Source organism: Bos grunniens, chromosome 16, assembly GCF_055505025.1.
Source record: "Bos grunniens cultivar Pamir isolate PY7600 chromosome 16, Bosgru_T2T1.0, whole genome shotgun sequence".
NCBI classification, from domain to species: Eukaryota; Metazoa; Chordata; class Mammalia; order Artiodactyla; family Bovidae; genus Bos; species Bos grunniens.
Window position 1 is genome coordinate 38104813 of NC_141180.1, and position 23777 is coordinate 38128589.

Genomic DNA, 23777 nt, shown 5'->3' on the forward strand with positions numbered 1-23777 from the left:
CTGCACGAATGGGAGGCCCTGCAGATGCTACAGGTGCCCGCCCGCCTCCGGGGGTATGGGGCGGGGGTCACGGTGACCCCTGGCGCCCGTCCCAGCCCTGAGCAATGAGGAATCCCAGCGGCGCGGCGTGGGGTTGGGGGTGGGGGGCGGCAGGGTCAGCGCCCGCCTCACCCTGCGGGGCCCCTGTCCCACCCCGGACAAGAGCACCTTCTGTTTCCCTGAAGAAGATCCCCGGACCGCGGCGGAGGAGGGTCCCGCCCGGGCAGCTTCTGTCCTGCCGGCCGCCGAGCTGCCGCGAGGGCGGGCGGGCGCGGGGACGGCCCCGAAGCACCAGAGGAAGGCCCCCCCCCCGCCCCCCGCCTCTGTCCTGAGACGGACTCGGGGTCCGGAAGCACCGGCGGGGCGCACGGGCCCACCCGGGCCGGAGCGCCTCCCGACGCCGGGACGCGGCCGACACCTAGCTCTGGACAAGGGAAGCTTTACAGATAAATACCGTTTCTTACAAAATTAATAATAATAATAACAATAGAATAAAGCGGCAAGATCCCGAGGGCGCCGCGCGCGCCCGGCCCCCCCCGACGCGCCACCCGCCGGGCGGCTACGGGGAGGCGGCGGCGGGCGCGGGCCCGGGGGGCGCGGGGGCGCCGAGGGCCGCCAGCTCCGGGCTCCGCGACCCCGGCCCCGCCGCCACAGCCGGCGCCTCGGGCAGCGACTCCTCCGAGTCGGTGCGCAGGTCCTCGTCGTCCTCGTCGTCGTCCTCGTCGTCGTCCTCGTCGTCGTCCTCCTCCTCCTCGTCGTCGTCATCGTCCGCCTCCTCGTTCAGCTCCAGCTCCTCCTCGTCGTCCTCCTGCGACGACTCGCCGGCCGCTGGGCCGGGCGCGGCGGGACCGACGCGGGGCCCGGGGGCGTCGGGCGGGCCGGGGTCGTCGCTCGGCCCCAGCGCCGGGCCGGGCAAGAAGAGCAGGGTGGCGGCGGCGGGCTCGGCGCCGGGCGGGGGCGCGCCGTCCAGGCCGGCGACGGCGGCGGCGCCGGGGCCGGGCGCGAGGCCCTCGGGGCCGGGGGAGGCGGCGGGCGGCTCGCCGCGCTCCTGCTTCTCGTGCTTGCGCTTGTGCGAGTCCATCTGCGACATGCCCACGACCGTGTGGCGGCAGCCGGGGTAGGTGCAGTGGAAGTGCGAGCACTTGAGCTTGTACTTGCAGTCGGGCACGGCGCAGTCGGCGCTCGAGCTGAACTGGCAGAAGCCCGCCGCGCTGATCACGTCCTGCTTGCCATGGTGCTTGCGGTGCGCCGTGACCTTGGTGCTGTCGGTGCAGCGAAAGCGGCAGCGCAGGCAGTGGAAGTGCGTGCTGCTCCCTGAGAAGGGGCAGTCGGCGAAATGGCAGCTGAGTGAGGCCTTGAAGCGCTTGAAGTCGTCCAGCACCAGGTTGTCCACGCGGTCGTGGTGCTGCGCGTGCTTGTACATGTGCGTGCGCCCGCAGAACTTGTAGCCGCAGTTCTCGCGCGTGCAGTGGTAGTGGGTGACCTTGAGCGAGAACTGGCAGGCCGCGTCCTTGCAGTCCTCGTAGAGGTCGAAGCGCCTGAAGCCCTCGAGCATCATGCCCTCGTCCAGCATCTTGCGTGAGGAAGCAGTCTTGCGCCGCTTGCCAAATGGAGACATGTCCTCAATGATCCAGAAGCGCTTTTTGGCCCCCGAGGCTGTCGGCATGGAGATGGTGTTCCCTGGGGAGGGGGGCTTGATCAGCGCGGGCACCATTCCCAGGATCACACTCACTCGTGGCCCCTGATCCTGGCTCGCTGGCCAGGGGGCTGCACTCGATGACAACCCCTCGGTTCCCCGTGGCTCCCGGGCCTCTCCCGTGACCCGCCCCCCAGGATAGCCGGGGGAGCCCCAGGCTTCCCCCTTAGTCATCCCTGTCTGCAGGCTGATCGCACAGGCGTCCACCCTCGTGGGTGGCAGAGCATGCAGCTCTGGGGGATGTGGTGGCTGCTTCCTGGCCCGTTTGGGTGGGAAGTTGGGAAGTGAGGACACGTCCTGGCGCTAATTGAAGCTGAAGGGGGAATCTAGGTCGGCAGTGTAATTACCCAAGTTGGACCGGGGCCAGACGCCATCATGTGCCTGCCTCTAATGAGGGACAGGCCGGCTCCTTCTCCCTCCTGCTAACCAGTTTCCCGGGCTGCCCGCCTGTCTGCGCCTGGGACCAGCCTGTTTGCCACAGGGATGCCGAGTGCCTTGGAACTGTTTGCAGCAGTCACTCCCTGCCTCGTGTGCAACCTTCTCCTTGGTACCAGAAGGTTTTTAATGTCTTGGGCTGGGAGAGGGCAGGTATGCTGAGCAGCCAGGACTGGAGCACAGGCTTGGCCGGCAGATGGGCCACACTTGTGCTCTCCCACCTGGTCCCAACTGCCTCGCTGGGCTCAGGATGCCCCGTTGCCACCCACAACTGCACTGTTCGGTCATGCCTCCGAGACCACTTTCTGCACAGGTAGCTGGGGAAAGGGTGGCTGTCCCAGTCACTCCCTGCTCCACACCCCAGGCCTGGCCCCCCCGCAGTGGGCAGGGTAGGCACCGTCCAAGCTCCCCCAACGCGTTGACCCACCCAGCCCTCTCTGAACCTGTCTAGAACACCCACCCCAGGCACTAGGCTTCAGTACCACCCATCTTGGGAATAGACCCAATCCTCCCCCATCCCAGCCCCTCAGCAGGTGGAGAGAAACAAGGACTGTGATGGACTGGGGTACCCAGCATGAGGCAAGGGAGGGTCTGGGGCCTGGGGATCCAGGTGGGTGAGGAGTAGCTGCTTTGGATTTGAAATCACTGGTTATGCCAGCAACAGAACAGGGGCTTAACTCCATGAGGGGGAGCCCTCTGCCGCGCTCTTTGTCAGCCCCCGGGGAAGAACAAACGGAAGAGGCAGAGCTGGGGTGGTGCGGCGAAGGGCAGGGGCGGGCAGGCCCCGTGCCTGCCGGGCAGTAGGTACAGGGTGAGGCTGGGAGTCACCTCTGCTATGAAGCACTGCCCGGGGCTCAGGCCTCATCCTGTGTGGCTCCAGGGATGGGGGTTCAGCCTGGTGTCAGGACCCTCCAAACCTGGGTGGGTCCCAGACATCAGGAGCTTTCCAAGAACATCTCTGTCCCTCCCTCGTCCTGGGTCCTGGGTGAATGCCCCAGAGCGCGGGAGACAGGCTCTGCTTTGCTGCAGGGTTGGGGGGGAGTGGGGTGGGCACGGCCATCTCAGGGTTCTGGCCAGTAGCTGAGATGGGGTGAGCCCCAGGGAGCCCTGGTGGTGATGTTCTGGCCTGCCGAGCAGGAACCAAGAGAAGGTGTCCTCGGGACAGGGGCCGGGCTGTCTGGTCTCGGGCGGGGTTGGGGAGAGGTGGGGCTAGGCTGTGAGGAGAGCAGGATGGCCCTGTCCTTGGCCTGGCAGGCCACAGACGAGGGCCAGATCCTGGACCATGGCCTTGGGGCTCGGCCAGGGTGATAAGACAGTGGTGGAGAAGGTGTGTGTGAGTTACCTGCGGCATCCTGAACTAGGGGGGCGTCACTTTTTACTGGAGATGGAGTGGCAGTGACAGGCGGGAAGCTGGGCGGGCTGCTGATGGGGTGGGCCAGGCCCCGGGTGGCTCCGAGAGTGGCACTGAGCAGAGAGTATGAGAGACAGGGTGGAGAAAAGAGGCATGGGAGGGAGGGGAGGGGCGCCCGGAGCACGGCCGGAGAGAAGGATGGGGTCAGTGGGGGCTGCAGAGCCCCGCGGGCAGCCTCGTCACCGGCAGCAGCAGGAAGAGGAAGAGGAGGAGGAGGAGGAGCCGGGCAGCCTGGAGAGGGTGGAGAAAAGCAGAAAAAAAAAAAAGAAAACCAAAACAAAGAACAAACAAACAAAAGAACCAAAATGAGAAACCCAATGGCAGAAGCAAGTATGATATGAAAATACGTGGACAGATGAGCAGACAGATGCCACGAAGAAGAGAGGGGAGGGGGTGGCAGAGGAGAGAGACTAGGAGGGCGTGGCAGTGCATGGGGGTGTCATGGTGGGCTGGGGAGGGCCCATGGGGAGGACCCCACTCTGGGGCCCAGGAACTGTGCTTGGGACCATGGCAGAGAGGCCAGAGGAGGGGCCAGGGCTGGGTGGGGCCCACCTGCCCCTCTGGCTATAGCTCTTAGCTCAAACCCGGGTCCTCTCCTGGAAATGGAAGCCGAGGGCAGAGTACGGGGGAGGTGGGCAGGACAGCAGAAGGTGGGGACTCATGTCCCACAGACCAGCCGGCCCGGCCACACACTGGCCTGTCCTCCTTTGAGGCCACTTGGCCATGATGCTCCAGTCCTGAGCCAGACCTGGCAGGAGGAGGGCCCGTCCCAGGCCGGGCGCCTCCCAGACCCTCGCGGCCCTGTCCTGGCCGCCTGCTCACCTGCCGCGGTGCTCTCGTTGCCCACAGGGGTGCTGGAGCAGCTTCGGTCCATGGTGGAGGACTCGGAGGACATGGCGCCTGGGCTGCAGCCAGTATAATCCATGTACTCGTCTGTCTCGGTGTCCATCAGGCTTGGGGGGCCCTGAAAAGAAGCAGGGGGCCCCTGAGCAAGCTGGGCTGGAGGCGGTGCTGCCCACAAGGAGCATGTGGTCATTTCCGGCGGCTGCCAGAGTGGGACACGGATGATGCCCTCTGGCCCCCAGGCGGGGGAGGGGCGGCTCACCTGGGAGGAGGGTGCGCGATCGAAGTTCTTCCCCAGCATCCTCCGCATGTGCTTCCGGGCATGGGAGGTCATCTGGTGCTTGAGGAGGAAGGAGAACTGGCAGCCCTCCCGGATGCAGTGGAAGTGGCTGTTCACCTGGTTGTACTTGCAGCCTGTGGACACAGCCCCACTCGGCTGTGAGCTTTCCCTGCGGGCCAGCTGGCACTCATGGTACCCGCTGCATGGCGGGCACTGTTCTGGGCACGGGCACACATGCTAGGAAGATGGCGTATGGGGAAAGGGCACTTGCCCGTGATGGCGCTCCCCTGAGGAACCTCCCACCCCCCACTCCCAGAAAGTCCTCGGCCACCTGGATGTCCAGAGCCTGGGTCTCCCCGCCAGTCTAGCATGGACTTGCGGGACGATGGCAGGCTGGCCCCCTCCCCTGTGCCGCACATTGAGAGGTCCATGGGCTCCAGGGCAGGGGACCCTAGTGACCTGTCCACTTGATCAGCTGCCTCCCAGCATGCCATCTGTCCCCAGCTCTCCTTTGGGGACCCCAGGTGCTGCCCCCCACCCCCTTGACCTTGTAGAGATGGCTGCAGGCCGGCTAGCCCTCTGCCCTGCCCCCACCCACCTGGGTTTTGTTCTGGGCTGACAAACACAGCGGCCAGACTGAAATGGTATCAGCAGAGGGCAGGTGAAGGCCTGCCCGTTGCCATGGCACCTGAGCTGGCCAGGTGTCTTATATCATCCCCCAGCTTTGTTTTGGCTCCAGCTACCACCCAAAACACCCCAACTGAGTCAATAACGGCAACTACAGAATCCCCGACACCTGTAAGCCGAACCCAGGACCAGCATGGGTCACCAAGTGTTGATATCTGTTGCTGTGATAACCAGCCCTCTCTCAGGCTCTGAATTATTTTTGAATGAATACCTGAAGGAAAGGTTTGTTTCCTTTCATTTCTGGCAGTTGACTTTGAATCTCTCAGCCTTCCCCTAGGTAATGGCCCGCTGGCTGCAGGCAGTAGCCCCCATCTGTACCCACTGGACCCTGTGGCCGTGGCCACCTGAGTCACCTGGGCACAGGTGTCCGCACCCAGCCTGCCTGGCTCCCACCTGCTTTCCAGTGTCCGGTCTCCTCCTGGGCAGATTACTGCCCCATGTCTGCACGTGACACGTGGCTCCATCCTGAGGCAAGAGTGTGGACTCTGCATGGAGCCCGCTCCCCACAGCATCCTGGGGCTGGGGCCAGCGAGCTCCTCAGGGAGGCCTTGTTCTGGGGTTGGGGGCAGCTTCCTGGCCAACAGCCCAGCTCTCAGCAGTGAAGTTAACTCTGAAGCACCTGTCCCTGAGCTCAAGGTCACTTCTTGCCCCGTGGCCACCTCCTTCCAGGTCACCCCAGGTTACAAATGCCCTGGCCTGAACTGACCAAGTACCTGCTTGTCCCACCAGATCCCCAGCACCAAGCCTGGTGCCAGTCACAGTAGACAAAAAAGACCTCAGCTGCCACGTCTACCCCCCACCCCCTGCACCTCTTGCAACAGCAAAGAGCCTGGCCCATGGCTGCTCTTCAATAAACCTCTGTTGAGAGACTTCCCTGATGGTCCAGTGGTTATGAATCCACCTGCCAATGCAGGGAATGGGTTTCAACCTCTGGTCAGGAGACTAAGATCCCACGTGCCACAGAGCAAATAAGCCTGAGAGCCGCAACTACTGAGGCTGAACACCTAGAGCCTGTGTTCTGCAACAAAACAAGCGCATTGCCAAGCCCATGTGCCATAATGAGGGTGGTCCCTTGCTCGCTGCAACTAGAGAAAGACCTTGCACAGCAAGAAGACCCAGCACAGTCAAATAAAAAAAAATAATAATAAAAAAAATAAAATGTCTGCTGAGTGAGTGAATGAACAAATGAACATCATACAGCCCATTATGGATAAAAACCTAATAGTTAAAACCATGGAAAGACATCCCAGGGCAGAGAATGTCAGGAATTTTTAAAACTTACCTGCAAGGCCCTCTTGAAAAAGAAAAGAAACCAAGTCTGGAGACCAGAGATGAGGCTCCAGGCCATTGCCCTGGGGGTGACTGGAGTGTTCTGGGTCACCCTCACCCCTCTTTCCAGGCTTTTGGGGTTTTGACTGTTTTCCCAGTTTGACAATGCCTGGTCTGTGACATTTTAAAAAAAAACCCATGGAGCCTGATGTGTGGTAACAAGAAGTGGCACCCGGGCCTCTGGGGCCAGAGCCACAGCCCTGCCCACCGCGGCAGTTTCCTGCCCCCAGCCCTGGCCTGCGGTACCTAGCCTGCCGCACTCCTCGCGCTTGGTGAAGTACTTGAACCCATTGGCTGCCCGCCGCTCGGCTTTCTCATGCTTCTTTATGTGCCACGGCAGCTTGGTGGTGATGTTGGTCACAAAGTAGCAGCCGGTTCGGAGACAGTGGTAGTGCCCACGCATCCGGAACTCGCAGTGCTGCAGGGAGGGACAGGAAAGTCAGGACCAGGCAGGCAATGGCCATAAGCCCCACCTGCCCCAGGCCTCTGGGCTATGGCTGGCCCTTTGCATTTGTGTGTCCTTCCGCATTTAGTATCAGCAAACACAACTGTGTAAAGATCATTCACGTTTTAAAAAGCCATAAGTCCCTTCTGTCATTTGACTAAGGCATCCTATCTGGTGTCATACCAATCTCTCTAAACCCACACCCAGAGCAGACATCACTAATCTATCCCAGCACTCTTCTCTGTGTGCCCAGACCTGGGCAGACATCATTAATCTATCCCAGCACTCTTCTCTGCGTGCCCAGACCCAGGCAGACATCACTCATCTACCCTGGTACACCTCTTTGTCCGGATCTAGGTTCAGACTCCTCCTCAAGGCACTGTCAGGTGGCCCCTACAAATCTTGGAGGTAGGCCTTTATAATGAATCTGATCTGCCCTTCCTGTCTGGAGCGCAGACAGTTCAATATCTGTCCAATGTTTTAAAATTCCAGGCCTCTAGAGAAAAGGAGCGTAGCCATTCCAGGATGGGCAGAATGATGCCAAGTGCCCAGTGGCTGTTCATCATAGAGTCATCACTGAGGGTTAGGATAAAATGACAGACCTCACCAAATGAGCACCAAGCTGAACTGCTGCCCAGGGGTCTCCAGGGACCTGGGGCAGACAGTGTCCTTTCCAGAGTCTGGAGGAAGCCAATTAAAAAGGGTGTGAGAAACAGAGTCTCTGCCAGGAGGAGCTGATCCATGGCCCTGTGCCTCCCTGCTCCCGCCCCAGGCCCCACCCTGCCCGTCCACCTTGCTGACCTGGTTGGGACAGAGGCACTGCAGGGAGTAGTAAGCAAACTGGTCTCGCACGTTCACCAGGTTGTTGTTGGGGTTGATGTGGTCCAGGCAGTGGGACTCGGCCTTGCCAGAGGTTTTGCAGACGTACTTGCAGTTCCCAAAGAGACAGTGGAAGTGGAACTTGTTGGCATACTTGCAGTCCGTTGCGAGGCAAGGATCGCTGGAATGAAACCACGGCCCAGGTCATTGGCATTCCCAGTGCCCTCCCCGCCGATGTCCTGACACTGGCTCACGCTGGGGTTCTTCTCCCCAGTCTCCCGTGGTGCCCTCAAGAGGAATGGCCCCAGGACTGCCCTCCTGCTCAACAGGGCCATTTGGCCAGAGGAGACTACAAATCCCAGCATGCAACCTTGCCCTCTTTTTGGAGCTCTGCTGGAGCATGAGGGATTGCGGTATGCAGGCTGCCCAGAGCACTGCATGCTGGGACACGTAGTTTCCACGGCCACACCTCAGGCTTATAGATAAGGATGGCTGCAATCATTTCTTGGATATGAAAATGAGAGATGGTGCTGCCAGCCTGGCGGGATGCCAGCGCAAGCCTGGCTGACGTGGCGCGGGCGCTGCCCTGGCTGTGGCTGACTGACAGCATGCAGATGGGTGGGCAGCCCTACCAGGACGCTTTGCTACCGCGGGGCCTCAGCCAGTGGGAACCTGTGCCTGGTGTCAGGTCCTGGTTCCAGGGTCAGCTTGGAGCTCGGGGCTGCCCACCCACGCAGAGAACGCAAGCCAGCTCAGTGGTGGGGCGGGGTGCCCCGTGAGCCCTGCCCTGCCTGTCCTGAGTGGCAGCCCCCCGCCCCAGACCCCTGCTTCCCAGGCTTCTGGCAGTAGTGGAGGGTACTGTGCTCTGGCTTCTACCCTTCCTGGCCTGGCTGACAACACGGCTGCCCTCTACATTCACATCGGGCCTGGGTGGAAACTCTGACCAAGGCCAGGATGCTAAGAGGGCTGGGAGGTGAACAGAGGAAGGGAAGGTGGGGAAGGGTCAGAGCGGAGGGCAGGTGCCCTTCCGTGCCGTGGGCCCAGCCCCAGGTGCTCAGACAGGGAGGACAGCTGCCACTCAGGCGGTGTGTGTTCACATCCAATTTATTACTTTTATTGAGAACAGGAAGCCACACGCATCATGATACAGAGTCACCGTTCTCGCCGCAAGGAGCCACCCCATCCATTGAGGAAGGTCCCTTCCACCCCCTGAGAGCTCAGGCTATTGTGCAGGCGGGCGGGAGCCCAGAGGAGGGTCTAGCCCCTTTGCCCCTGCCCCCTGTGACTTGGCTTGCCCTGCAGAGATTCAGTTATGGGCGGGAACCACAGAGACCAACAGGGAGGCCCAGAGGGAGACGTAGCCCTCCTTGCTGGGTGAGGCCCACCCCTCCCAGCCCACCCTGGCTGGTCCTCACAGCATTGCCACCGGTCTCTCCAGAACCGTGGCCACTACCTCCACCATCACCCCCCACCCCGGCCGCTTGCTCCAGGAACAGGCAGTGAGGTCTGAGCAGCAGCAGCAGCAGCTTTGGCTAGAAGGACATGACCCGGTGACCGGGTCCCAGAGAGGCTGGGGACAGCCGGGGCTCCTGCAAGACGAGGAACAGTGCCTCCTCAGTGGCCCTGGCTAGCACCTACTCCCAAGACACCCGGGGGACACAGGACTCCCGGTTCATCGAGGGACTCACTTCTCCTGGAACTGGAGGAATCCGGGTTTGACCTGGGGCTTGGCGTTCTCTAGAGAAGTCGTTGCCAAGGGCGAAGTGGGCAGGTGAGGCACTGATGCTGGAATCTGAGGCATCTGGGGTATGGTGGAAGCCAGCTGCTTCCAGGCGAGCAGGGTGGGGGTGGAGGGCACGGCGGCCAGGCTGGGAGTGGGCCCCTCGAGAGAGGAAGCCGTGGCTGTGGTGACGGGTGGCACTGGAGGGGACGCGGGGGCCAAGGAGGGTTTGGTCTCAGCAGCTGAGGCCGGGAAGGCAGCCTCTGGGTTTCCTTTTACTGCTCCTCCCTCCGTCCGGAAGTGGAAGCTGTGAGAGGCAGAAGAGGGTGTCTCAGGTGGGGGTGGAGAGCGCCCTTCCCCATGCACCTGCCTGCCTGCCTGAGGGCAATCCCATCTCAAGCCTAGGGGGCCGGTGCCCCACCTTGTCTTCAGTGCCAGGTGCCGCCAGGAGGGAAGGACTGAAAGCAAACAGCTCTTGGGCTCCTGGTTCTGTCCTAATGACACCTCCTGGTGACCTTCTAGATGCACTGTCCCTAGCTCCTCCCTACTAGGGACACAGCAAGTCCCGGCTCAGGAAACCCACCCTTTAAGAACCTGCTCTGAGATTTAAAGATGGGTCTCAGGCCAAGAGCTGGAGCTGCCTAAGCACTGAGAAGAGCCTGACCTGCGGCTTAAAGAGCAGTGAAGATCTGTTTTAAATGTTTACAAGTTCTGGGTTCAATTACAGCAGACGGTTGGGCTTGCTGCTTTTCAGCTCAATGAACTTTACAAATTAATTTCTTTTATTTTTAGGTCAAAGAGAATCTACAAATGCAGTATTGTGGCTTGGAAAGGGCCTTCACCTGGCGTCCCTGCTGCGGTCAGAGTTGGGTCTGCAGGAGGGCTGAGGGCTACATGGGGGTGGGTCTGGGGGCGGAAGGGGCTCCTGCTCCAGGTGGGGCCTGGGTGGGCTGAGGGGGTCTCATTGGGGGCTGACCTAGTGGGAAGATGGGAAAGTCTGCCTTTGGCCAGGCAGCACCGCCTGAGAAGCCAGCTCAGCTTCTGAGGTCTCAGGGGTCCTGCTTGGAAGGCGGTTAGAGGCCTGTGCAGCCCCGAGCCCTGAGCCAGGCTGGGATGAACAGGGCTTGGTTTACACGGGTCCCCGACCCCCACTCACTTGGCGTGCTTGATGGCCCCGTCCAGGGTGCTGAAAAGCGCGCCGCACTCCTCCACCACGCAGTGGAAGTGGGCCTTGTGGAGGAAGTCACACTGAGCGTTGCAGAAGTCCTTGGTGCCAAACCTGGCAGAGGAGCCAGCCGCTTAGAGGAGACCCCGGGGCTCTAGGCAGGCCAGGGTGGGTGGTGGGGCTGGCCCCTGGCCCCTGGCCCCCGGGACCGGTGGGCTTGGCCCTCCCCTCTCCCTTGCTCACCCAGAGCCCCTCACCTGCGAAGGTACACCTTCCAGGGCTCTGACAGCTTCTCCTGAACCATCGCCTTCACAGCCTTGCCCAGGAATGGGGGGGACTCCCCAGCGGGGCCTCCCTCTGTGTCCGTCTTGACGTTCAACAGGCTGCCGAGGTTGGGGCTGCCCTGAGACATCTGCCAGGAGGACAGGCCCAAGCTTCAGGCTGGGGACCTCAGGACACTTGGCCCGACTGCCCTGGGACCAGCAGCAGCTCTAGGCTGCTTGGATCTCTCCAAACTGACCAGAGCATCACGGTGCTGGCAGCTGGGAGGAGAGGAGGCCCGACCCCACGCAGCTTTGGCTGCACAGGAGCCCACAATGAATGGATGCCGCCGCAGGCAGCCTGCTGTGCCTCCTCAGCCCCACAGAGCTGCCAGGGCTCCGCCACACAAACCCCGTGCTGCTAGGAGCCATCACTCAATCTGTGGCCGAGACTCAGGGCACACACTCCAGCCCAGCTTTCCCCAGACTTCGCGGCTCCCTGGTTATTTTCCTGCCAGGTTTTCAAAAGAAGTGCAGGAGGAGGAGGGATGCGGGGGAACCCCCACGAATTCCTTGAGAACAAGAGAAGGCACACAAAGGAGGAGCCGAGAAGGAGGGAGGGAGGCTCACGGGGTGAGAGCAAGACAGGCAGACTGCCGCTGGGAGCGGAGGGGGGCGGGGAGCCCGTGGAAAAGCTCGACCCACACAGGCGGGGTGCAGGGCTCCGACAGGAAGGAACAAGGGGGTGCAGGGAGCAGTGACCCCAGGATGGAAAAAGGGGGCAAGAGAGCAACCAGGGGAGGGGGAAAGGTGGAAGGCATGGGCGCCCTGGAGCCAAGGCCAACAGGAGCCCAAGGGCCCAGTGGGACTCCCACCCAGTGAGGTCCGGCCCAGACCTAGCTCCCTCCTCGGCAGTCACTTGTGTACAGTAACCAAATTAATCTTGCCGTAGTCAAATTTATCATGTGAAGGGGGGAAAATATATTTGAGATGATGTATAATTTACAAAGACCCTGCATTATTTAAAATAAATATTCTGGAGCGACCTCTGCAGAAGGCGTCCAAGACCATTATTCAACCCGAAAAGTGGAAATTGATGCTTTGCTCCCACTTTAATCCCCCCCCACCTTTTTAAACAAACAAAAAATATATAAAATAAATAAAATTAATAACTAAGAGCAAAAGAAGTTAGAGGGCTCTGGAAAAGCTTTAGGAACCCTCCATCTGAAGGGAAAAAAAAAGGGTGTCAGAGGCTGGAATATATTTCTTCAGCCAGTTCATTAAATTAATTTGTAAGCAGTGGCTCTGAAATTATATCCGATGAAAAATGGCCTCAAAATTTAAATGGTACAAACTCATCTTATTAGAGGCAAAACATTAAAAAACAAACACATCCCCCCCACCCCCCAGCATAGCTTTAATTTCTCTGGGTGGGGGAATGGGAGGCGTGTGATGGATGGTTCTTACCTTATTCATAAGCGAGGATAAAAGAGATGAATTTGCCGGGACTGCGTGGCCATTTGATTCATTACTGGAACACACAAACCAAGGGGCTTTAGCTCAGACGTTCGTGGGACCGAGCCCGGAGAGTCACCCCTCCCAGTCGGCCCATGGGGCACTGGCCCCGCCCAGCTACATTTCCCAGGGCAGGTGGGTGACCCCTGGTCAGGAGAGATGGGCCCCTGGCCCCAAGGGGTCTGGCTCTGAGGGTGCTGTCCCCAGAGCCTCCTGCAGGGGGCAGAGCTGGGAGGCCTGGGCCTCCCCTCACCTGGGCTCCTTCAGAGTCAGGTCTAAACTGCGGTCCTGGGAGGCCTCGTGGGGACCTGGGGCGCCAGCACTCTCACCGGGCTCCTGCTTCACCGGGGCTGGGGGGAACCTGGCAGGGGTGGCCTGCTGCCCGTTTCCTACAGGGGAGGGGAGGGAAGACGGTGTTAGAGGGACCGAGGGCTTCATAGGGGCACCAACCGGAACCCCCCAAGGGGAAGACGGCGGGCCGGGTGGGCTGAGGCCCTCGGGGAGCCTTGACTGCTGGTCAGTGGTTCTCCCCACTGACAAGATCGCTTGTGACGCTTCCCCCTGTGTGGCAATTCTTCAAGTGATAATTATTGCAAAATTATGTCAAAGTTGTCCTGGCTCAGGGCCTCCTGGAGGAGAAGGGCGGTAGGCTGGGGAGGGGGCTGTGACGGGGGTGGGGGCCCTTCATTTTCTCCACCGACTGTCACAGTCAATTTGTGGGGCTGCCGCTTAGGCTTTTATTAAAGACTCTGTTAATGCTGAGGGAAAGTGGCAGATCTAGACTGGGAGCTGCGCCCCCTCCGCGGGTCCCGTCCCCACTGTTGCCGGGGCGACGGCCCTGCCTTCCACTGAGCATGCCCAGGAGGGGCATCTGCTGTGTCAGGGCTATGGAAGCTGACAGCCAATCAGAGCGGTTCAAACTATGTGACCTCGCCCGTCAAGCTGTCCAGGGCAGGGATATGAGGCCCACCCTTGCCAGGCAGGGCTGGATGGGGTGGGTGGGGGGAGCGGGCGGGGTGTGGGCATGGGTGCAAAGGCTGGAGCTGGGTGGGCAGAAGACTCAGGAGGCCAAGCAGAACAGGGCCAAAGAAGTTGCTGACAGGAACATGTCCACGGAGCCTTTCCCCACAATCCCCAGTGACTGAAATATTAATCTGCCCCAAGGCGCTGCAGCTGACAGAGAGCTGCTTCACAGACAGCAAGTGTCATTTTATTAAAAAATAAAGGAAAATGGCCCCCTCCCCTTCACTTGACCTTTCTTTTCGGGGAAGGAGCTTTTTCTTAAGAAAAGAAAGTACTTGACAGCCTGGCCACCAAGCCCTGTGTGGCCCCAGCCTGCAGGCACCTGACCAGAGGTTCACGGCCCTGGGCAGTCTGGCCTGACCCTCCCGACACGTGGAGTAGAAGGTGGGTGTCGGCTGACAGGAGTATCCCAGTGGGAAGACGCTCTAGTTTTCAGAACTCAGAGTCCACATTCCAGGAGCTGCCCAAAGCCACTAGCGCAGGGTCCCCAGGGAAACAGGGCTCTGACCCTCCAGCCAGCTCAAGCTCGGGGGGACCACAGGGACTCTCAGTCTTGGTGAGTCTCGAGACATTCTCAGGAGCCAGACTACTGAGGGCCAACTTGGCCACCTCCCAGGGGGTGTATTTGGGATCAGTATATCCCCCCACTATTCCATCAGCTCTACAAGGCAAGGACTTTGTTGTCTTCCCCGCCATGTCCCCAGCCCCCAGCCTGGCTCCTGGCTCTGCAACAAGCTGCCCTCAGTGAGCAAAAGTGGTTGATGAATGGATGAATGAAGTGAGCCCGGTCCCAGACAAAAGCAGAACTCTTCTTAAAGATCTTACTAATGCTTATTACCTGGATGGGGGGAAACAGATAAAGAGGAGCAAGGGAAACAAAAAAGCCAAAAAAAAAAAATTCAGAGGGAAAAAAAGTAGAACAATTTTTTAAGGAGCAGAAAATTTGAGAGAAAGGGGAATCACTTTCTATGATGGGCCAGATGAAAGACAGAGACATGATCCTGGCAACTCCAACACAGCAGCCACTGACCGGATGTGGCTCAACTGAAAGAAACCCCAATCCAGGTCTTGGTCCCACTAGCCAATTTCAAGCACTCAACAGCCACGTGACAAGGGGCTACCATATTGAACAGTGCAGAATGGAACACCTCCACTATCACAGAACGTGCGACTGTTACAGTGCTGATGGAGAGCGAGAGCCTGGGCAAGGCATCCTTGGTCTCAAGGGGCTGTCCAGGCCTGAATCCCCTGAGCATCCCTGCAGTGTGGCCACCCTAGCCCTGGGCTGAAGTCGTGTCCCCTCCCATCATCTGGAGGAGGTCCCAGGGAAGCCTGGGGCTCAGGGACGGCTCCCACTGGGGCTGGACTTGTGACATGGCAGGGTAGGGGGAGCTTGCAGAGGCCCTGGGGATGCACAGGTACCCTGTGAGGCCGGGATTACTGCCCCTACTTCACAGATGAAAAGACAGAAACAGGAGTTGCCTGGGATGGGCAGGTCAGAGAAAGGGGCCCCAAACAGGAAATAAAGAGGATGGAGGCAGAGACCAGGAAAGAGGGGTGCAGGGGACTTGGGGCCAGGGATAGAAAGGCCCCCTTGCCAAACACCCCTACTCTGCTCTGCGCGGGGGTCAGTGAGCTCCTGGGGTTGGAGAGGAGTGGGCTTCCCAGGCAGGGCCCAGCCTGCTCACCTGGGTCAAAGGGGGCAGAGGGCTTGAGGGCGGCCGCGGCCAGCCTGGCCATCATGGGCGAGATGAGGCCTTTGCTGGCTGAGATCCTCTCCATGATGGAGGCAGGGGGCACGGGGACTGAGGCAGCCCCCGCCGCCACCGAGTCACCAGCTCCCGAGGCTGCCAGGGCGGGCGTGTCAGGGGTTGCTGAGCCTGCTGTCCCGGACGACATGGCACCCATGAGGCCGGGGGCACCCACCGGCAGGGAGGCACTGCCCCGGCCAGGAAGGATGGGGAAGTAGGGTGCGGCGCTGGCCAGGCCAGAGTTGGAGAGGGCCAGCGCCAGGGGGATGGAGCTGGGCAGGCCCTGGGCCAGCAGCCCCGAGATCTTGCTGTTGGGAGGCTTGGTGGCGCTGGGCACGGCCTCGGAGGCGGCAGTGGCCGTGGCCAGGGAGGCGGAGGACTGCTGGCTAGTGGGGGAGGCGCTCAGGCTGGAGTTCTTGCTGCTCAGGGCCGAGAAGTCGACCAGGTCGTCGTTGCTGGACTCCTCGTGCTCCGTGTCCTTGGCGCCCAGCAGCGAGGGTGGCAGCCCCAGCACGCCGGAGCCGGAGGTGCGTATGTGCCTGCGCTCGTGCTTGCGCTTGTGCGAGGTCATCTGGCTGGTGGAGGTGAAGGTGAAGCCGCAGCCGGCGCGGATGCAGTGGAAGTGGTTGGTGGCCTTGCTGTACACGCAGCCCTCGTACTTGCACTCCTCGTACTTGTAGAACTTCTTGAAGCCGTCCTTGGCGTAGGCGTCGTCCTTGATGTGGTAGCTTTTGTGCTTCTCGATGTCACACTTGTTCTTGAAGGTGAACGTGCAGCCGGGGCGCCTGGGGGTAAGGGAGGGCACATAGGGAGGCTGTCATGGGGCCTCGCGAGGTCAGGAGGACTCCCTGCCCTGCTCCCACGGTGGCCCCGGGAGGGATGGGCCTCGGGGTGGAAGACCAGGCTGGACGCTCAGGCGGGGCCTCTGAGCAGCCCTTGGCTCCTGTTCCTACTGCCCTGAGGAGGCGGGGCTCCGAGCCACCCAGGGACCTGGGGCCCTGCCTTCCGGCCCTCCCCAGGCCAGGAGCCTCCCCAGCCGCCTCCGCTCACCTGCAGTGGAAGTGCGTGGTCTTCTGCCCATAGAACTGGCAGTCGGCCGTGCCGCAGTCCTCGGTGGCACGGAAGCGCTGGAAGCCGTCGTTGATGAGCTGGGTGTTCTTCTTATGGAAGTTCTCATGGGTCATCACGTCTGACGTGCTCGTGTACACCTTGTTACAGCCCACCTGCAGGGGCCAGATCGGCAGTCAGGGGGGCCAGGCACCCGGTGAGCTCAGGGAGGCTGTTCCTCCAGGTGCAGTTGACCCCAGTGGGGGAGCTTCAGCACCCATCAACATCCAACTGGTGGGATTGCAGTTAATGAAGGATGACCCATCAGGCCCCCAGGGCCTGGTCTGTGCTGAGTACAGTCTGTCTTCAGAGAGCCTGGGACACCTCCCCACACAGGCGTGGGAGTCCTGTGCTGCAGGAGGTAGCTTTTGGGTCCCCAATCTGTGGCTCTACCTCTGAAGCCCCCTGAGTGAGCAGGGCTGGACCCAGGGGCCTGGCAGTCACCTTTAGCCCAGGGACTTGCTTGGCGGACAGTTCCTGGCACCGGGCCCTCCCTACCCCACCCGAGCTGGGCCAAGGCAGGCAGCGTTGCCATATTGAGTAAAAACCAGTGGAATCCGAACACTCTTGAGGGCTGGGCCGTGCCAGTGTCTGCACCATCTCAGAGCCCGGAGAGCAAGCCCCCCTCTCCTCCTGGCCCAGGTTGTTTCACAGAGGCCATAACAACCCCCTGACAAATATCGGGGGAGGTGCGGCGGCTGCTATTTGCAACCCAAAGTCGCTCCCCCTGGACCTGACACCTTGAAAAAGCCCAGACTCTGCGTGGCATTAAAACAAAGAATTAAACAAAAACCTCCTCAGGAACCATTTGCAATGCTGCTCTTGGTGTTAAAGCCTGAAAAATGTCGGTCTGTATAAACAGCTCGCTGAATTGCACCCACACCAAGTATGGCCATGGGGAAGGCCCCACCCGGGCCCACCGGGCACTGCCCGAGCCTGAGCCCCAGAGACCCTCTCTGACAGAAAGGAGAAGGGGAGGCGCCCTGCCCTGGGCAGGCCAGCCTCCAGGGCAGGGTGGGGGCGAGGGTGGGGGCGGGGCACCTGCATGCAGTGGTAGTGGGTGCTCTTCCCGTTGAGGTGGCAGCCGTGGTAGTAGACGCTGCAGTCGTCCAGCGGGCTGAAGCGCATGAAGCCGTGCTGCAGGGAGTTGTCCCGCTTCTTGTGCATGTTGTAGTGCCGGATCACGTCCTGCTTGCTCGTGAACCTCTGCCGGGAGAGGGCCTGGTGGGTGGGAGGCCGCGCCTGGCCCCAGGGCCCTCCTGTTCTCCTTACAAAGAACTCTATTTGGGTCGAAGCAGCCCAGACCGCCCCAAGGCCAGCACCCTGGACTTGGGAGGGAATAATTTAGAAGGTTCCAGAACCACAGATCCTTCCCTGACCTTCTCCATGTCTCTCCATCATCAGGCCCGGAAGCAGAGAAGATGAATCCGAGCCAGGCCTTTCAGCCAAGGCCTCTGACAGGTGACAACTCATTTTGTCTAGTATCACCAATGGGCCCTGCCAGGCTGGGCTCCCTGGTGAGACAGACCACCTGCATTCCCCTCTCATTTGCTTGCTCTGCACTCACCAGAGGATGAGCTTTGAACATAAGGGACAGTCTACCTGAACTTCAACATAATCATCTGTAAAATGGGGCAGTAGTACCAGCCTCATGAGGACACTGGAAAGAGCTGACTAGACAAGGTATGCAGGCTGTCTGAGAAGTCCTTGGTGCGTGGTGGACTCAGTGCATTGGAGCAAGAATAATTATTACTGGGGAGGCAGAGGGCTCCAGACCCCATCAGACACCTGTGGGCAGCAATCTGGGAATGTGGACAGGCTGGGAGTTTTTCTGGCCTCTCTTCCTGCCCAAGTCAAGTTCAGGTGGCCCAAGCAGAACCCAGCAGTCCTGTCCTACTTCCAGGAGGCTCCTCCGCTGCTGTGCCAGCCTGCAGGAGCACGGCCAGTGCCCACGGGACATACCTGGTAGTTGCACTCGGGGTCGAGGCAGTGGTAGTGCTCGCGGTACTGGTAGGCGCAGTGGATGTGGCCACAGTGCTGACTGCCTGAGAACCTGCAGGGAAGAGGGGGTGGGCTCAGGCCTCTCTGGATGCCAGCTCCAGGGTCCTCAGCCTCTGTGGCTGAGAAGAGTCTGTGTCTGTGCTCCAGAGGACTGCTTCTGGGGTGTGGGGGCCTTGGGTAGAGATCTGGAGGGGCAGAGGTAGCCCCTGTGTCCGTGAAGCAGAGGCTGAGAAGGCCAAGGAGAGTGAGGGGGCCGCTGGGAATCCCAGACCCACTGAGTTGCAGAATGAGCCTTATCTGCCCCAAGAGGGAATGCCGGGCCGGGTTGGGGGGCACAGAGGCCTGGTGCCAATGTTGCATGGAGGAAGCGGGGCCAAGGCAGAGGCCAGAGCAGGGTCAGGGGAAGAAGCCTAGGATGGGATGGGATGAGGTGGGGAAGGCATGAGCCCCAAGGCAGCCCAGCCGCTGTTTCTGCAGGTGCTGCCCTCCCACTCCCCACCCAGCGCCGGGTCAGGTGCTGGGGACCCCAGTCGGGCCAGCTCACGGCCCTGTGACTGAGAAGTGTTAAAGGGCTCTCTCTGTCCTGGGTTTTCTCGACACTTGAAACAGTCCAGAGTGATGAATTTTTAAAGCCCAGCATCTGTTTGGCTTCCCGTGGTAGGGAGCATGTTCTCCGGCCAACTCCCCAGCTCGGAGCCCCTACTAGCTGCCTGGCCACCACCGCCTGTGGTCCAGAGCGCCCTGGGCCATCTCCGGGGTCCAAGACTGCCAGAGTGGGGGATCCTGCAGCCTGAATGATGACCACCTGGGGAGAACACACCATGACAACTGTGGACACGGTGGTGGGCTCAGCCTGCCTGCCCCACCATGGAGCGAGTGAGGGGAAGCCTATGTAACGGGGAGAACCACTTGCGAATAAAGATTTAAGCTGAAGCTGCCAAAAGAGCCATCTGCTGAGGCACTAATAATAATGATAATAATAATAATAAAGAGAGCACAGCAAAGCTGAAAAGACAAGGAGGGACAGGAGGGAGACACAGAGAGGGACGGAGATTAGCAGAAAGACGGCTGCCGGGGCCTGGCCCGGTCAGGTGCTGCCCCAGCCAGGTGCTGCTCCGCCAGGTACTGCCCGCCGGGGGCCTGAGCTGGGGAATCTGATGAGGTGAAGTTTCTTCACCTGCCAAGCCCGCTGCCTTAAGGAGGTAAAGGGGCAGGCCTGCAGTCAGGTGGTGAGGGTCAAGGTCTAGCCTGGGGTTGGGGGGGGGTCGTTGCACACTGAGGCCACCTGACCACACCCCTTCTTATCCCCTTACTGTTCCACAGTGGCTTGCATTGCCCTCCCTGCACCCCACCCCCACCAAGGCTCTGGATTAGCTGTGGAGGGGGGCCCTGTGCTCACCTGTGGCCGGGCCCTGCTAGCGGGCCCTTTCAGGTACCCGAGTCCTGCCTGGGGTACAAGCTACTTAAGGGTCTGTGGTCTGGACCCCATGAAGGGGGCGGGGGCTCTGAGATGGGGCAGAGGGCAGTCCCTGGAGGGAATCTGGAAGCAGGAGTGTGTGGGGGTGAGGAGGCAGCAGGCAGCTGATACTAGCGGTCAGATGGGCATGCGATCCCACGGTCCCCAGCATTCCTACCCCGCCCACCTCTCCAGGGCAGTCTCCTCCCGAGGGGCCTACCTGGCAATATATTTCTGGTAAATGTTTACATCTTCAGTGACAGCTGGTTTATCTGTGGGCAATCCGTTCCTGGTGAGAGACACACAGGGCACAGCTGATGAGTGGACGAGGCGGCCTCCTGCCCCAGGCGTGTCTGGGGGCAGCTCCCTGCCGTGGGGTCCTGACCCTCATCTCCCTTGCTCTGTAGCATCCTGGGCACTTGAGGTGGGATGGGAAAAGTCCTTTGGCAGAAAACTAGCACAGCTGGGTTCAGTTGGCCCACCTTCGGCAAGGACTAGGCTGTCTCAAGCTGGCAGGGCTGGAGGGCTCCACCCTGAACATGGGTCTGACCTAGAGTCTAACCCTCAGGAGGCCTGGGAAGCTGGGGCCAAGCCCCTCTTGCACACAGCGGGGTCAGGACACTGCTGGCTGAAGAGGGGTACCAGGGACCACTGGGGAAGACCCCGGGGGAAAGGGCAAGAGCAGCACCAAGCAAGTGTGGCTGAGGGGTCGGAAAAGCCCCCCGACACCCCCCGTGCCGAGGGCGGCTCTCTAGACCAGCTCTCAGGTTTCTGGCCCTCCCCCAAGAGGGATGGCTGTGGGGAAAGGTGTTCTCAGCCCCACACATGGATCCATCTGTCATTTTGCCACTGCCGCGGGCTTCACGTGGGGTCCGCCCGCCCCAGCCTCCTACCACCTCCTGCTGCCAGTCACACAGCCCAGGCTCTGAATCCAGGAGCCAAGGCCACCAGCTTGGAGCCCAGAACCCCCAACCCAGCGTAGGGTTTTCCCAGCCAACCGTAAGCCCGCAGCTGACCCTCGTGGTGGCAGGCAGAGAAAGCCTGCTGTGGGCAGATGGGGTTACAGTACTCTGTGGCAGGTGTGTCAGCAGGGGAGCAAGTGCACAGAAGCACAGGCAGGCCTTGGAGATGATGTAGGCTCGCTTCCAGACCACCATGATCAAGTGACGGTCACAATGAAGCGAGTCACGTGAACTTTTTTGGTTTCCCAGAGTACAGAAAAGGTATGCTTATGCCATACTGTAGTCCATTAATTGTGCAATAGTATCATGTCTGGAAAAACCATGCACATGTCTTAATTAAAAAAGGCTTTACTGCTAAAAAACGCTAACCATCAGCTGACAACGCAGGGTTGCCACAAACCTTCAGTGCACAAGAACACGCGACATCTTCGAAGCGCAAACAAGGTTTGCCTGTATGTGGTGTGTGAGGGTGTGTGCACACAGCAAGATGTATAGTGTGTGTGTCTGTGAACTGGGTGTGAGTGATTATGTAGGCTGTGTGTGTGTGTAAGTACGTGTGAGAATCTGGGTGCACAGTGGATGTGCGTAAGATGCGGGTACATGTGTCCACAAGTGTGAGCTTCAGAGGCAGAAAATGGGTCTCTGGGTCACCCAGTGCTGGACTCAGGGCTGGCAGTGAGGGTGGCGCGCGCCTTACTTGACAGTGGAGACGGTCCCCGTGGTGATGGAGTCTGTTTTGGAGAAGGTTGACTTCAGGTACTCGGGAGTGTTGAAAGGCAGGGAGGCAGATGGCTCAGGGCCTGGCCCAGGGGCACTGGGAGCGGTGGGCACGCTGGCGAGGGGTGCAGGAGCCAGGCTGGGGGTGGGCGGAACCTTGGCGGGGCCAGGCTTCTGGATGGCCCGGACGTCGTACTTGGAGGGGCGCCCCACCTTGCCCGTCTTGAAGGCGATGGCCCCACCCATGTCGGGGCTGCCCTCCCCGGGTTTGAAGAGGTGCAGGTACTTGACGTTCTCCAGGTCGTACTTGGATGGCTTCTTGTAGGCGCTCCCGTTTTGGGGCCGCAGGTTCTCGCCCGTCTTCAGTTTCTGGATGAAAAAGTCGTACTTGGAGGCGCGGGCCACCAGGCCCTGCATGGGGACGCTGCTGTGCGAGGGCAGGGGCAGGATGGTGGCCTTGGTCTCCAGGTGCGTGTTGCTACTGGGAAGCCGCAGGCCAGGCAGGGGGCCCAGCGCCTCCTTGCCTGCCCGCCCCTCAGCCGTGGTGCCGTGGGCCGGCCAGGACAGCTGCTCGCCAGCCTTGAGCTTGCGGATGTACTCCTCGTACTTGGAGAACCGCGCCCGCTTGCTGAGGGCGTCCTCGGAGGCGGGCAGCACGGAGGAGGTGGCCGCCTCGGGGGTGGAGCCCGCATGCAGCTTCTCAAAGCTGATCTTCCTGGCCAGCTCGTCCCTCGTGTTCTGGTCGTCGTAACCAAACATGCCAAGGAACTCAGTCATTGTGGAGGCCGCGTAGTCCCGAAGTGAAGAGGCCTCTCCTATGGGAGAGGAGAGGGGCTGTCACCTCTGGGAGGGAGCAGGGTAGCCAAGGGACAGGCCACCCCCAGAGAGGGAGAGGGCCGGCCTGGGGAGGGGCGGAGCAGGACATGATCTATGGACATTTGGCTCACTTGTTAGGTTTTACGACTCTTAAATTAATTTGTTTAAAAAAAAAGTAATTAATACTGGGGTAAAATAAAACGAGTTCATCAATGCCAGGAAAATCAATTTCCTAAATGTTCTGGCCGATGGCTTTTCAGTACATTAAACAAAGTTTCATAAATGTCTCCGCTCTCTTGCCTTGGCCTAATATGAAAGAGAAGTCATTTTACTGGAAGTAAGGCCAGATCTCAACCTGCCTCTGGGGTGGGGGTGGAAATGGGGGCTGGGGACAGGTAGGGTTGTGAGCCAGTGGCTGGGCAGTCAGGAGGACCCTTGGGGACCGGTCGGGGTGGGCCTGGCAGAGTTGGCCTGGCAGACCTTCACTCCCCCCAGAAATGGACACACAGACCCCTGATCCTCGGGAGGAGGACGAGGGGCTTGCCCGAAGCCTCCTCAGAACCTGTCCTCTTGGCCCCTCCCAGACCCCCAAGTTGCTAACGGCCCCAGACAACAAGGCCAAGGGGGCAGAGAGCCTGCTGATGTGAGGCTCAGACTCCCTCAAGGCCCCACCCGAGCCAAGACTTATGACATGGGGAGGCCTACAAACCTCCCTGCCACCCTCTGGTCACTCGTGTTCACGCACAAGGGTGGGCCACCCCGAGGAGAGTCAGGGCCGGAGACACAGCAGCTGACAGTCCGCATCTCTCACTTCAGTGTCCATGGCAGGGCACACGGGGAGTCCCCCGCAGCCACCTCCCCGTGGGGCCGTGCATGCACACACACTCTCACAAGCTCATGTCCTAGTGATCGTCCGAGACACACATACAAGTGTATCCAGACCACCTCAAACTCCACATCCAGCTTCCCAAGACTGTCCCATTTGGCCTGGGGCTGTTCCCTGGAGACGAACCCCCTTCCACACACAATGTGCCACCACTGCAAGCCTGTGGGACGCCCCCACCCCCAGGACGTGTCTTCCTGCGCACTCACTAACACCGACCACCAGCTATACGCCACCCCGAGTCAGGGGTGGGGACACGCAGGTGGGTGAGACTCGTCGGGCCCCAGAGGACATGTGTTCTCTCTACTCCTGTCTGAGCCTGCACACTCGGGCACAGAGCTCCAGGCTGGGAGGTCCTAACAGCCCAGCCAGGGAAAGGTGTGGCCAGCCCCCAGCAGCGGGCTCTTCTCCCACCCC

General features: G+C 60.4%; 1 protein-coding gene across 5 annotated transcripts in view; it reads right to left on the reverse strand.

Annotated features, from left to right (window-relative positions):
* Positions 1 to 452: 452 nt before the first annotated feature.
* CASZ1 (castor zinc finger 1) overlaps positions 453 to 23777 on the reverse strand; it is a 153053-nt gene continuing 129728 nt past the window's right edge. For 4 of the 5 annotated variants that reach the window (XM_086344419.1, XM_086344417.1, XM_086344418.1 and 1 more), the window contains 17 exons: positions 21642 to 22476; positions 20203 to 20271; positions 18488 to 18578; positions 17567 to 17731; positions 16469 to 16641; positions 15356 to 16203; positions 12898 to 13033; positions 12597 to 12660; positions 11127 to 11281; positions 10861 to 10983; positions 9673 to 10011; positions 7967 to 8165; positions 6967 to 7138; positions 4687 to 4838; positions 4404 to 4545; positions 3513 to 3812; positions 453 to 1719 (listed from right to left, as the gene is read on the reverse strand). In XM_086344419.1, coding sequence (XP_086200545.1) covers positions 599 to 1719; positions 3513 to 3812; positions 4404 to 4545; positions 4687 to 4838; positions 6967 to 7138; positions 7967 to 8165; positions 9673 to 10011; positions 10861 to 10983; positions 11127 to 11281; positions 12597 to 12660; positions 12898 to 13033; positions 15356 to 16203; positions 16469 to 16641; positions 17567 to 17731; positions 18488 to 18578; positions 20203 to 20271; positions 21642 to 22476 — 5084 coding nt within the window. In that variant the 3' untranslated portion in view covers positions 453 to 598. The remainder of the gene's footprint in view (positions 1720 to 3512; positions 3813 to 4403; positions 4546 to 4686; positions 4839 to 6966; positions 7139 to 7966; positions 8166 to 9672; positions 10012 to 10860; positions 10984 to 11126; positions 11282 to 12596; positions 12661 to 12897; positions 13034 to 15355; positions 16204 to 16468; positions 16642 to 17566; positions 17732 to 18487; positions 18579 to 20202; positions 20272 to 21641; positions 22477 to 23777) is intronic. The other variant, XM_086344422.1, reaches the window with a different exon arrangement.